Source organism: Pyxicephalus adspersus, chromosome 2 (assembly GCF_032062135.1).
Source record: "Pyxicephalus adspersus chromosome 2, UCB_Pads_2.0, whole genome shotgun sequence".
NCBI lineage: Eukaryota > Metazoa > Chordata > Amphibia > Anura > Pyxicephalidae > Pyxicephalus > Pyxicephalus adspersus.
Genome location: NC_092859.1, coordinates 46380677 through 46395502, shown reverse-complemented (window position 1 = coordinate 46395502; position 14826 = coordinate 46380677). Strand labels below are relative to the sequence as shown.

General features: G+C 33.6%; 1 protein-coding gene and 1 long non-coding RNA gene across 2 annotated transcripts in view; both read left to right on the top strand.

Moving 5' to 3' along the window:
• Nucleotides 1-14826, top strand: part of LOC140323516 (uncharacterized) — a 139146-nt gene that overhangs the window by 30347 nt on the left and 93973 nt on the right. The gene's annotated exons all lie outside the window — the stretch shown is intronic.
• On the top strand, nucleotides 7060-14781 carry LOC140323515 (protocadherin gamma-B7-like). Its single transcript, XM_072400671.1, has 2 exons — nucleotides 7060-9585; nucleotides 13097-14781. The coding sequence occupies exons 1-2, from the start codon at nucleotides 7153-7155 to the stop codon at nucleotides 13124-13126; spliced, it is 2463 nt and encodes an 820-aa protein (XP_072256772.1). The 5' UTR covers nucleotides 7060-7152; the 3' UTR covers nucleotides 13127-14781.

The following is a 14826-nucleotide window of genomic DNA, read 5'->3' as shown; positions in this document are numbered from 1 at the left end:
CTCTATGCTCAGAGGTCTTTTGATTATGAGCAAAACAAGGAGTTTGTTTTACAAGTTACTGCTAGAGATAATGGGTCACCACCTCTAAGCAGCAATGTCACATTGATTATCCGGATAATAGATCAAAATGACAATGCACCAAAAATCCTGTACCCTTCACCAGAACAAGGCTCAGCTATGTTTGAGATGGTCCCTTTCTCCTCTGAACCTGGATCTTTAATAACAAAGGTGGTTGCAGTGGATGAAGACTCTGGACATAACTCTTGGTTGTCTTATCATTTCATGCAAGTCTCTGAACCGTTTAATTTTATCATCAATGAAATTACTGGAGAAATCAGGACATCACGGGTCTTTCAAGGAAAGGATATCCCAAATCATAAAGTTGTAGTTATGGTGAAAGACAATGGAGTTCCCTCTCTCTCAGTTACTACCACCCTAAGTCTTGTTATTGCAGACAATTTTCAACAAATAGTTCCTAAAATTGACAGCCATGCTAATGATGGAAATCCTGATTCAAATCTGCAGCTATACCTAGTGGTTGCCTTAGCATTGATTTCCCTTTTATTTATTGTAACAATTATGGTGTTTATCATATCAAAGTGTAAAGGTTCAAACCCCCCAACAGCTTCTTTTAGTACAAGTTTGTATCCCCCAATGGACCCAAGAGTACTCTCTATGTATAGTGATGGGACTTTAACACTCCCTTATCCATATAACTTTTGTGTGACCTTGGATTCGGCAGACAATGACTTTACATATGTTCCACCAAACCAAAATGTCCCTGTAGAAAATTTAATTGACACAGATGATTCAGGGCTCAGATCAGAGAATTGCAAAGGACTCTTGGCTGGTGAGAATATTAACCAGGTAAGTCGTTTTGTGTTCAACATATAATTTACACTTATGTCATAAAGCTTTGTATAAATATGGGGAACTTTGAGAGACTTGATTTGAGTTCTTGCAAGGTATTATGCTGATAACATTATCACCTTATGAATTCTAAGTTACATTTAAAAGATATGCGTGTTATCAAGTCTTAAAAATGATATTGTCTTTGTCTTAATTTATTTTTTTTTAATGGCATTTGTTTCAAACATGTAATTATTACACCAAGCAGCCTTTATAGGAGCGAACAAAGTCAACCTAATGGCTTCCTATGGAAATAAAAATTTATGATCAAACTCAATAATGCAGACAGTGTAAGCTAGAACCTTAGAAAACCAAATCAATATGTCTTACATACTTAGGAGTAGTGCTGGTCGAATATCTCAATGGCTATTCGAATGAATATTGTTCGGGCGATTGAACGTTGAATTCGAACACCATTAAAGTCAATGGAGGGAAATTCGGGTTATATTTCGGGACTGTAGAACTGCAAGAGCAATCAGTGTAGTGGAGCTGATAACCTGTAAAAATATAAAAGTTATTTACACAAATCACACACATTCAATAAATTACTTTAACATTAAAGCCTTGTTATTTTTTTTACACATATTTTTACACACAAATTCACGAAGTCGAATCCCGTGTTTATCAGGTCCAGTCTATCCGAATTCGAACAGCCATATTCGGGTCGAATATAAGGACAACCCAAATTCGAACACCAACACTACTTAGGAGAGTTAAGAATACATTTCTGTAACACATTTTTGTCTAAACAAACTATTTAAGCTAAACATACACTGCCCCTGATTCATCAAGCAAAATCGGATTATCGGTCGCGCATTCGTATTAGCGATCCGGAATCGTGCGCGATCGCGCTATTCAACAACCGGAAAAGCTCGCGCACGGAGCCGCGCTTATCCGACAGCTTTTTACTGGCGGCGCACTCGAGTCCCGGACCGCGGTAATCCGCGATCGCGGGTCGCGCGTATTATCGCGCTTCCAGCGATCGCGGATTTCAATGATGAATCAGGGGCACTAAGTTTTCTTCATCTCAAATATAAATTCTGTTAATATAGTTAAATACTGTGTATAATATAGTTAAATATAGTACATTTATATTACTTTTGGCTCTTTTTATGTTTTAGAAGCTCTGAAATGACTTAAATAATAGTTTTCACTAGAGGGCCTATGGTCCTAATTTATTAAAGATCCCCAATGCTGGAGAAGATACACTTTCATGAGTGAACCTTTGTCTTCCAGTATGAGCATTAATTTAAACATCTATTTAAAATGATTTACAATTACAGCAATCTTTTTAAAATGATAAAGGCTGCTAATAATTATTCTAAAAACTATGTAAATTTGTAATCATATATTGACAAATAATAATATTGTTGAAACAACACCTATTTTATACCTGTACATCATGCCAATACATACTGGTTTGTAGCATTAGCTCAGGTAAATATCAAATGAAAATTTAACTTACATTAAAAATTAAGATTACTCATACTTTTCATGTGTAGCAAATAATAATCTGTTGAAAGGCATTTTTGCATACGTTTTTGTTTCTGGTAAAATGTTATTTATCATTATTTCAATTGGCCCCTCGCTGTTCTTGTCTAGATTGGTATTATAGTTCTTAGTTATCTTAGTTAGGTTTGTATTATAGTATTGGTGATAACTTTTATGGTATTTTTTATGATTTTACTATCCTCTCACTTTCTGCTAAGTATGCAAGACATGATGTGAAGGAAAAACTTACTTACAAATGGTAAAAAATAAATACATAAAATAACCAATAGTGGCTTTAATTTTTCCTCTACTTTAATAAAAATTTTTTAAAAAGTTGGCTTTTAGAAAAACTTCAGCAAGATTTATTGTTATGGTATGCTATTGTTATTTTGGATTTGCTTGCTAATGTCTTTTTTTATCTAAACGAAAATGTACTGTAACATCTCCCTCTTAGTAGTGTTTGAATGTCTGTGTCCTAATCAAGATTAAGTCGATTCTTGGGTGAAATGTGAGAGGAGTATATACCTTGGGACTTCTGAGTATTTACTGGCTTAACAATAACATTTTTTTCAAGCTTGGATTGTCAGTGGGATTGGTTTTTTTTGGATCCATGGTCTACACTTTTGTAAACAAAAGCAATTCTAGATATACACAATCGTAACACATGAGAGCATTTATATGCAGATGCACAAATGCACAAGCATTTTGTTTTCATACTTTACAACATATTAAAAACATTGAAACTATACACATTGCTCAAGCTTTCGCAGAAAATAAAGCTCATAATGCTTTTTCATTAAACTTCCATGTTTGCTTCAGCAGTATTTGATTTAAAACGTTAAATTGCTTGATAATTAACTCTAGTAGCAGTTTATATTTTCAATATCTCAGCCTTCTCCAACTGCTGGAGCAGTCAACAAGGGGAAATATTTTGTAAAATTTGGTGGTACTGTTCTTTAACCCCCCTAGTGTTCCAATTTTTTTGCATGGAAATTTATTTTACATTTTGGGCTATGATTCTTAAGCATAACTCACCGAAATATGTCCAATATTTATTAAACTTAATAGTGAACTTTAAATAAAAAAACACAAAGATCTGTTAAAAAAAATTAAAACATAGTTAAACATGTAATTCAAGTGTACAGTAGCATAAATAATAAATATTATATATATATATATTTATATATATATATATATATTTATTATATGAGTATTTCTTTGTATTGGACTCAATACAGCTATTATGTATTGAATCCAGTAAAAAAGTTTTTGAATTTCCCACTGATCCGCCCACCAGCACCGACGCATTCACTGACGTCACCAGGAAACCCCAGAGAACGTCTCTGCATTTGCGGGCTGGAAATGGAAGAAGGGGGACGTGTCCCCAGGACCTGCGGGGACCAGCAGGACAACGAGGGACGACAACGGAGCAAGGTAAGTGGGTTTTTTTAACACACACTTAGGAATACTGCTAGGGGGGTTAGGAAAAGTGTTTTGACAAATGTACTGGTAGCTGAGCTTATGCAGAAAATAGCTCCATTCCTAAACCTAAATCAATGGTGGTCAGTTCTCTTTCACAACACTACAGACTCATCTAGGAAATGTCACAGTCGGAGGGACAGGACCACTAGGGGGTGCTATGGCTTGCACGTGGGTGGTGTGAGCCCTGAGAAGGACCAAGGCGCAGAATCTAAGCAGTAACCAGAGAGGTCAGGTTACACGCCTGGGGTCAATTGCCAGGGATCAAGGAGACAGCCATGACACAGAGGGAACACATGAGACACTGGAAACAGCAGGAGGTACAGGTGATGCAGGGATAACCACAGGCAGACAGGAACAGAGGAACAGCACAGGGAAGTTGGCTAGGAACAAACAAACTGGACAACAGATGGTTAACACAGGAGCTGGACACAGGAAACACTGGATTAAGCAGCAGGTATACAGGAACTAGTTCACAGAACTAGGGAGTTCGGCACTAGTAAGACTCGTTGCATGAACACAAGGTGCAGTCTGTGAGCCAGCTAAATAGCCAGGGCCAGCGAATTGGACAGAATTGATAAAGCTTAGAAACAGAGGCACAACCCAGCTTCAGAACTTTAAACATGCGCAGGAGAGGGATGCCTGCGCTTTAGTGAGGAAGCGTTAAGTGTGAGAGGAAATATATTAAAGCACCATTTTACCTCATTTAATACAGCTCAAACCTTTTTTTTCAAGCAACGAGTAGGCTGTTTGCCATAAGATAGTGTTATTTTTACAAAAATTACCAACTTTCTGTAGATACTATTTTTACACTAGTAGTATTTAAAGCTGATATTGCTATATATCTAAATCTCAAGTGTCAATATTTTTAAAAGTAGCAATAAGCAACTGCAAGTCTATCACTGTTAATTATCATGACTCATCACTTTCAGTTCATTATTTCAGTTAGGACAACTTGTTTGACAGAAAACAAAATGTGCTCCTTATTTGATAAGTATGATGTAAATGTTAATCTGTGTAAATGTAGAGAACAAAATAATGGGTTAAAAAATGTTTTTTTAGTTCTTTTTAGTACTTTAGTTCTTTATAAGTACTTTACCAGGAGGATAAATAAACCAGTAAAATCAATATGAATCACAGACATAAAAAAAATCAAATTATTTAGAGTACAGTACATCTAAGTCTGAAGAATATCCTATTACTTATTATGATGGCAACTAAGAGTTGGAGCTGAAGAGTATGATAATCGTGTAACCATAAACACACGGAAAATCAGCATTGTGGATTGCCCACTCCATTTACCTTATTTGTCTGTTTGGTCAACTATTCTATTCCTATGTCTTGATTGATTATATCTAACATATATATATATATATATATATATATATATATACAATATATGCAAAGTCTCTATATTTTTATTTGTAAAGAAAACACAAAAAATGTAGTAAAAAACTAAAAAAAAATGTATTTTTGTATCTATTGCAACATTGCTGCTATGTGCTTTAACTGTTTAGTACTTAGTAATACTTTGTAATCAAATGTTGCTGAAATTTGTACAAATATCATCTTGTTCCTCATATTCTACCTCCTCTACTTTATTTAAATTGTAGTCTCTTACAGGTAGAATTTCCCAAATTTGGTTTTAAGTTACATTAATATTTAATAGATTGTTAGGTTTTACACAAGTATACATTATTTACACGTAAAATATGAAATAAAAACTTGTATGAAACTTCTATTACTTTTGGGATCATACTAACATTTTTAAAATAAAAGATATTTAGGATTAACTATAAGAGAAAAAGGAATCATAATTAGGTTTGGCAAAAGTTAAAGGTTTTAAATACTAATGCCAACTGTCAGTCCTCTTACATTTCCTACGTGTCTTTACAGCACAAAGCTAGGAAAAATTGTATTTATTTACAGTCATTTAAGCAGAGGGGAAAAGAACTATAAAAAAAACAAGACTGCAGTTTGTTGCAGGGTCCTTGTATTGCAAATACATTTTTGAGGATCTTACTACTAATCAAAATATTTTATTTTAAAGTATTGGTATTACTTGTAGGAAATAAGAAAACAAAAAATATTTTTAATAATGTATTTTAATATTTATTTTAAAAATAGCCCAAATAACATACTTTTTGTCTGTATCTATATAACTGTTTTTATTTTTAAATTCGAGGCAAAATAAAAACAATATTACAGAGCTTACAATATTTTCATTTTTTTAATTATTTTATTATTGTTCCACAAATACAAATTTTAAAGTTGCTTGCTAAAATACCCACAATATTAAAAATACTTCACAAAAATCATATTCACAATCAAGAAACCAGTTGCTTGGTTATTTGTTATTTTATTTTGCAATAAGTGGTAAAATATCAGTCACATGAAATGAAAATAATAGTTTGATAAATATTACAGCTTTTTAGTTTAGTAAATCAACCCCATTGTTAAAATTTAGCTTGTGAATAAAGTTGACTGGAAGTGCTGGGAAATTTTTCCAATTTTCATTTATTTAGAAACATATTTCTATGCAATAATGAACCAAAAAAATGTGAAGATTTAGATAAATTCTGATGTATGGAAGCTTACCTCCAAAATCTTTAGGTAAATGTCTTAAAAATATATTACTTCATCAAATGATGGAAAATAATTCAAAGTTGGTAACTGTAATTAAGTTTCCTAAAGTTAGAATCATAATAAAATATTCTATATTACATGCATCCAAAACCAAAATATACAAATTTACATTTATGATAAATATTTTTATATTTCAGTTTTGAAATGTTCACAATGTGAAGTCATAAAAAAATATTTTATTTATATACATTTAGTATTGGGTAATTTGTGGGTTTGCAGTGCTGCTCTCCTTTATAACTACAGTATTTTTTTTATAATAGAAATTATGTTCATAACAAACAAAACTATGTTTGAATATGCCATGGCTTTTTGCATAATACATACTTGCACAAATGTTTAAATTATATAAATGTACTTGTTATATAAATGTTATTCCCTCAATGCTGCAATTCCACAATTTGTCCTCAGAGCGCCGCTGTATAACCAAGAAAAGCAGAGAAGTGGAGATCTAGCATATTCCACATTGTTACACACTGCAGATCTGCAAGAAAAGATACAGCCATTTTCTGGATCATATAACCACAACACAAAATATATTCTGGTTTTTGCTTGGACAGAGAAATATAGTACACCATTTCTTCACTGGATTATATTTCACAAAAGGATTTTGGGGAAGATTTACTGTAAATGCTGAAAATGCTCAAGCTGAATGAAAATTTACAGACATACAAAGGAATCAGATGGCAAGTAATATTTTCCTTCTTATTTTCCTGGCTGTATCATTCAGTCTCTGGTCAGATTCATTATTCTATTGTAGAAGAAAAGAGAAAAGACTCTGTTATAGCAAATATTGCAGAAGATCTTGGATTAGATATTAACAATCTCTCATCTAGAAAACTGCAGATTGTTTCCCATGTTTCAGAGAAATATTTTTATGTGAATCTAGGTAATGGAATTCTATATGTGAAGGACAGAATAGACAGAGAAACACTCTGTAGGAAAGCAACTACATGCTTTCTAAAATTTGATGTCATGGTTGAAAATCCTCTCTATTTTTTCAATGTTCATATAGAAATTCAGGATATAAATGATAATGCTCCAGTGTTTTTTCCAGATACTATTAAAGTAGAAACTATTGAATTGACTCTTCCAGGAGCCAGATTTGCTTTACAAAGCGCAGAAGATCCAGATATTGGTATTAATTCCATACAGACATATAAGCTCAGTGATAATCATTACTTTACACTGTCTGATACAAACAGAGAAGATGGGAGTTCATTTCTAGAACTTGTATTGGAAAAATCTTTAGATCGAGAGACACAAAATATTCATGAACTGATTCTCATAGCCTATGATGGAGGAAATCCAGTTAGGTCTGGAACAGCCATAATTAAAGTAATTATTACTGATGCCAATGACAATGCCCCTGTATTTGCACAAAATGTATATAAAGTTAGTATCAATGAAAATGCTCCTGTTAACTCAACAGTAATTATAGTGGAGGCAACAGACAAAGATGAAGGCACCAATGCACAGATCACATACTCATTTAGTAAAAGCTCAGAAAGCATTCATCATACAGGTATGTTTAGCATCAATTGTACAAGTGGTGAAATTAAAACTAATAAAAAATTTGATTTTGAGGAGTTAATAAAATATGAATTATCTGTACAAGCCAAAGATGGTGGAGGCCTTGTTGCCCATGCCAAGGTCCTAATAGAAGTGATAGATGACAATGATAATGCTCCTCAGATAATCGTAACCTCATTATCATCTTCTATCCCTGAGGATTCAGAACCTGGAACAGTGATTGCTGTAATAAAGGTTCATGATCAAGATTCTGGGGAAAATGGGGAAGTCGACTGTCAGATTGCAGAGAAGGTACCATTTGAGGTAATGCTGTCATCTAACAGATTTTATAAGATAGTTACTACAAAGCCAGTAGATAGAGAAAAAATACCTAGCTACAATATAACTGTTGTAGCTACTGACAGAGGATCTCCACCACTTTCTACTAGAAGATCCATCAGACTGGAAATATCAGATACTAATGACAATCCACCAGTATTTTTTAAATCCACTTTTGTTGCTTATGTATCAGAAAACAACTTACCTGGATCCTCAATATACAGCGTAAAAGCATCAGATCCTGATGCCGGTGACAATGCTAAAATAATGTACTCATTTTTCAATACAAATACAGAAGATCTCTCAATGGCCACTTACCTCTCCATTAATATAGAGACTGGAGTTCTCTATGCTCAGAAGTCTTTTGATTATGAAGAAAACAAAGAGTTTGTATTACAAGTTACTGCTAGAGATAATGGGTCACCACCTCTAAGCAGCAATGCCACATTAATTATCCGAATAGTAGATCAAAATGACAATGCACCAAAAATCCTCTACCCCTCATCAGAAAATGGTTTATCTATGTTTGAGATGGTCCCTTTCTCCTCTGAACCTGGATCTTTAATAACAAAAGTGGTTGCAGTGGATGAAGACTCCGGACATAACTCTTGGCTGTCTTATCATTTCATGCAAGTCTCTGAACCGTTTTATTTTATCATCAATGAAATTACTGGAGAAATCAGGACATCACGGGTCTTTCAAGGAAAGGATATCCTGAATCATAAAGTTGTGGTGATGGTGAAGGACAATGGAGTCCCCTCTCTCTCAGCTACTACCACCCTAAATCTTGTTATTGCAGACAGTTTTCAACAGGTAGTTCCTAAAATTGACAGTCATGCTAATGATGGGAATCCTGATTCGAATCTGCAGCTATACTTAGTGGTTGCCTTAGCACTGATTTCCCTTTTATTTATTGTAACTATTGTGGTGTTCATCATATCAAAGTGCAGAGGTTCAAAATCCCCAACAACTTCTTTTAGTACAAGTTTGTATCCTCCAATGGATCCCAGAGTGCTGTCCATGTATAGTGATGGGACTTTAACACTCCCCTACCCATATAACTTCTGTGTGACTTTGGATTCAGCAGACAATGACTTTACATTAATTCCACCAAACCAAAATGTCCCTGTGGAAAATTTAATTGACACGGATGATTCAGGACTTGGCAGTGAAAGTTGCAACAATCCATTGGCCAATAGGAGTACTGAGCAGGTGAGTTATCTATTATATTTTATCCAATGCAAAGTTTTGATTGCTGATTCCAGTAGGGTATGTTTTGCATTTTGGTTTTCTAGAACAAACAGTTCTGGGCCACTGGCCCATAATTCACATTTTGTTTCATAATTTCCTGGATGTTTTTAGTTCATCTAACTTTTAAAGTGAATGTGCTATTTTTCCAGCTGAAATATTGTGAATGTTAAGGTATTAGGCTTAGAGGTATAACTATTTTATTAGGGATTATTCTATAAAGAATAAAAGAGAATTTCAAAAGGTACTGCTTGGATTTAATTGAAGGTAGTCAATCATCAAACTTACCAGTAATTAAGCTTTATACATTGTGGGAAGGATGTTTGCAGTGTAGTTCCATTTTACTAAAAATTCTGTTTATTTTTAAATTGCTAGATGTTATCTGGTATTTGTTTTATTAGAACTGACTAGAGTGTATTTTAACATTTTAATGTAAAACACAGTAGAGCCTTGTTAAAACAAACAGTATTTGCTTGCCTTGATATATATAGCTTGATATATTTTCCATAACAAATGACCACCAGAAAAGGAAGTAAGGGTAGCTCCCCAATATAAAATAAATTGCAATACAAACTGTAACATTAAGTTATAAATTATTATATGCCTAAAATGGTTATATTTACCACCATTACATTTACCTTAAACTGCATATGGCCGATTAGGACTTGTTGGCCTTCAGTACAATTATCAAAATAATTGGCTTAGTTCATGGACAAAGCAACACTTAATGGTGAGTTGATGAAAAAGGACCAAACAACCTGTACGCACCCCACCCCCCAAATTAGTAAAAAAAACAGCAGTGTTATTAATGGGGTTACAGCCCTTATTTTTTCGATTCCAGATGAGAGTGCGACAAGCAAACACCTTTGGAAGGCTGTCTATTTAGATGAGGGATGGAACTTTTAGGTTGTTTTTTTAGTTCCACCTCACCATGAGGCTTCGAGATTTAATTTCTTTTGAAAGAAATGTGTATTAATCTTTTGCCGTTTTAGCCATAATTTTAATCTTTTATATTATAATAATATTTTTTAGTAATTCATTGTTCAATAAATAATTATATGTAGTGCACTAACATCTTAACATTATTTATTAATATCCTTTGGATTTATTAAGGGTTTGGATAGGAGAAGAAGAGTTAAAATTATTGTCAGATTTTTATCATTGTCTGTTTCATTTAGGCAGTTTTTCCAAAGTAGCAGTTTGGAAAAACAAAATATGCTTTACTATTGTACAAAAAACATATAGTTAGTGTAAATAATATGGAGGTATGCAAATACATTTATAAAAGCTTAGGCATTTTTATTTCCTTAACATACATAGAGGTTGTTTTTGTAAATTTTTATAGGCTGTTCATGATAAAATGGAGCTCTGTTCATTTCAAGCATCCAATCAAGTGCAAAAATCCTGACTTTTTCACTGGGATTTCCCTGGCCATAGTTGTTTTTTTTTTTGTTTTTTTTGGGAAATCGATCAATTTACATTTACTAATCAAAAGTAGAAACTAGACTTGCAAAGCCATTAGCTCCTTTGTTCTCATAAAACACACAACACACATCAACATGTAATTTGAAGATAGCATGGGTATCCAAAAACCATAAAACAATCTATAACAAGTGGCCACCAGGATTGGAAGTAAGGTTAGCACCCCAATATAAAATAATAATCAAACCATAACATTAGCTTATACATTAATGGTTGGTTAAAAACTAATAATATTTAACACTAATAAATTTGGTTTAATAATTTCATTTTTTAGAAAAGTGTTGGAATATGTTCTGTTCCTCAACTGAAAGGACATTTTTAGAAGTAAAAAATATCTTCAGAAATGCAGTTCCTAACTTTGTCCTCTAAACGTCTCTATAAGATCATTTGGTATTGTAACATATTCTATAGATATGGAATACATCTTTTAACCCAAAAACAACAAACCTGAAATGGATTTCTTAGGTTGTTAACTTGTTTACTAGCAAATGTTTTCAATCCCTGATCAGATCCATTCCAGGTTTTCTTGGTTCACCCAGTTTACATAATGAAAGTGTATTTTCTCTAGTCTTGGGGAGCTTTAATAGATCTGCAAATGTCTGCTTTCTCAAATTTGACATCATGGTTAAAAATCTTTTATATTGTGAATATAGAAATTAAGGATATAAATGATAATAGTCTAAAATAATTTGAATAGTCTAATAATTCAATTAGTAGACAATAATTACAATGCACCAAAAATTTTGTACACATTATCAGAAAATAACTTAGACATGCTTGAAATGGTCCCTTTTACATCAGAGCAATACACCAATTGATAAAAATGCTGGTTGCAATGGATGAAGATTCTGAACATAATGCTTGGCTGTTTTATCATTTTATGCAAGTCTCAGAACTAGTATACTTCATAATTAATAAGAATATTGGAGAAATCAGGACATCTTGCATCTTTCAGGAAAAGGATGTATTTATTAACAAGGCAGTTGTCATAGTGGAAGACAATGGATTCCCATGTCTCTCAGCCTCTACTACTTTAAGTCTAGCTGTTTACGATTTTCAGCAGGTTGTTCCAAGAATTAACAATGAAATCAAAGATGAAGCACAATTCTCAAACAAGTAGCTCTCCTACTGTGGGTCTTAACTGCAATCACTCATACATATCATACGGTGCTTTTATTGTGTGTTGTTCATTCAAACATCAAATATATGTTATAGGTACAGAGGAGTGCAAAGGCACTGTTTATAGGTAGAAACTTATTTTGCCTTTTGATATGTAATAAATAAATGTATTAGTTGTGATGACACTTGTGTCATCTAAATGTACTTATCCATTTCAATATCTCTGAGACTGTATACCAATCATTATATTGGTTTAGGGTTATGTATATTGGCATGTTAAAATACAAAAAGGAAAACTTGATGAAGATGATAAACTATAAAACCTGTGCCCGCTGATGTGTAAGCCTAAACCCCAAAAAATGTAACCATCCATGTAACTAACTCCCACTCAATGCTGTGAAATTTCTACATTGTTTCACCTCTACTTTTACAAAATAACAACATTGGTTGAAATAAAAAGTATTTTTGGAAAAATTATGTAATCAAGAAACTCTCTGACTTTATTTAATTTTGTTCCTTACCTCAGCAAACATTTGGTAGAAAGTTTAGATTTTGTTTACTGATGACCAACTGTAAAACTTCCTTGTTGGTCATAATATTTTATTACATAACAATAGTCAGAGTTTCACCTCTGTCCCTTTAGATTTATCCCACTCTCATGACTTCTATGACATTTTTCTTTGAAATAATTATTTTTCAGTTACATGGAGGATGAGTAGAACTCAGTTTCTTTGATATGTAAAGATGAAAAGACACACTCTAACTGCTGTGTTAATGAACCAGGAAAACTGCAGTGTAATGTGAAATGATTGTATTAAACAAATGTACAGCTCTTCCCTTAAACAATATCGGGGATATTTTGTTTTTTACACAGATGACATTACTTTGGGACCAAGGCAAGTAAGATGACTATAAGGACAATATGGAGAAACTCTGAATTCTCATAGTAGGCCTTACTAGTAATTGTTTAAAAATGTTAGTAGTAATATGCATCTAAACAAAACCAAACTGTGTAGTTTGCTAAGATATATGCTGTTTTTATTTCAATAAAAATTTGAAATTTTTTTGTTAGTAAACGTTAGTAAAAAAAAAAAAAATTTATAAAAGTCATCATTTAAGGTGGTGGTTATCTTGGTTCTGATACATATTTTATTATATGTTTGCACTAGTACACATAACATACAAAATAATATGTCTGATAAGCTATAGTAAAGGTTGTTTGCCCTAAAGAAGATCTAAATTCCTCACATTCATCAAGAGAATTAAAGGGGAACCAAAAGAAAAATATAAATAACACTTACCTTTAGAAGTGCAAAGCCATTGATGCCTCCCCGATTCTAGGGGTGGGGAAGCTCCAGAAGCAAATGTCCAAGGTCAGGCATATGCAGAAGCCCGAAGCATCACGGGATATGTGACTTAGTCATCCCAGGAGGACCTGGGTTTCCCATTTAGTGTTTACTGCCGCGGGAAGGGGGTCTCCTGTGAAATATAGGAAAACATTTTTTTTTATATAAAAAGGGTTAGTGTCACAATGCCCCACTGGACCAGGAGATCTGTGTTTTCTTGTGTGTCACCCACCCTGCACTCCAGGAGCAGAAGGCGCAACCCCATCTACTGGTGGAAAAGTGTACATCGCCTAATCTGCCTTTACTCAAACACTCCCCCTGGGGGTGGATTCAGTTACCTGCTGTTCTCTTGACTTCATCTTTAAAAGGAAGTTGCCTGAACAATGAGGTCTTCTGGGATCTACTTCCAGGTTCCTGTCTACATTCCCTGATCCTGCTTCTGATGCTTTAGCATATATACCCTTCTCTGAATATTCCTGATTGTTGTTTGGCCTGACCTTTGGCTTTGTCTGACTACGCTTCTGTCTCACGCTTATGTACTACGCTTAAGTACTACTTACTCAGCGGAGACCGCCTCCTGAAGTCCATCACCCATTCTGGGGTGCGCTGGTAAAGCCAGAGCCTGGTGTCTTAGACTCTGTGCCCCGTACACAACTCTGTCAAGTTTGCAGGTGACACGGGGTCCACCATCCCAACTGTGACACTGTGATAGTTAACCACCCTTTAATATAAATGAAAAGTTGTACTGGTAGATCAGCTTTAAGAACAAAAAAATACACAATCATATAACCATCTTTTTGTGTTTGTATAATAAATTTCTTACCTTGAAAAACAATTTGTTTATGCAGTTAATTTGTAAATTCTGCTAGCAGTTTTCCTTTTGTCTGAACAATAGAATTGTGATTCCTTGCTTGGTGTTTGATAGATGTTGGTGTTTACACTTTATATTTGCTCTCTACATCACTTTAATTACATTTTAACTATTCGTTTCTTGAATAAGAATTAGAATTAATGGTTATGTGTTCGAAAATAACAATTGCTAGGAAAATAGCACATGTATTACCGTATTTTTCGGACCATAAGACGCACTGGACCATAAGACGCACCGGTTTTTAGAGAAGGGAAATGAAGAAAAAAAAATTCTGAAACAAATAGTGTCCTAAAATATTTTATGTGCATTAAAAACCAACAGCACAGTCATAAACACATGTAATCAACCCTGTAAAGTAAACAGCAGCATTTAGAACCATTATTAACA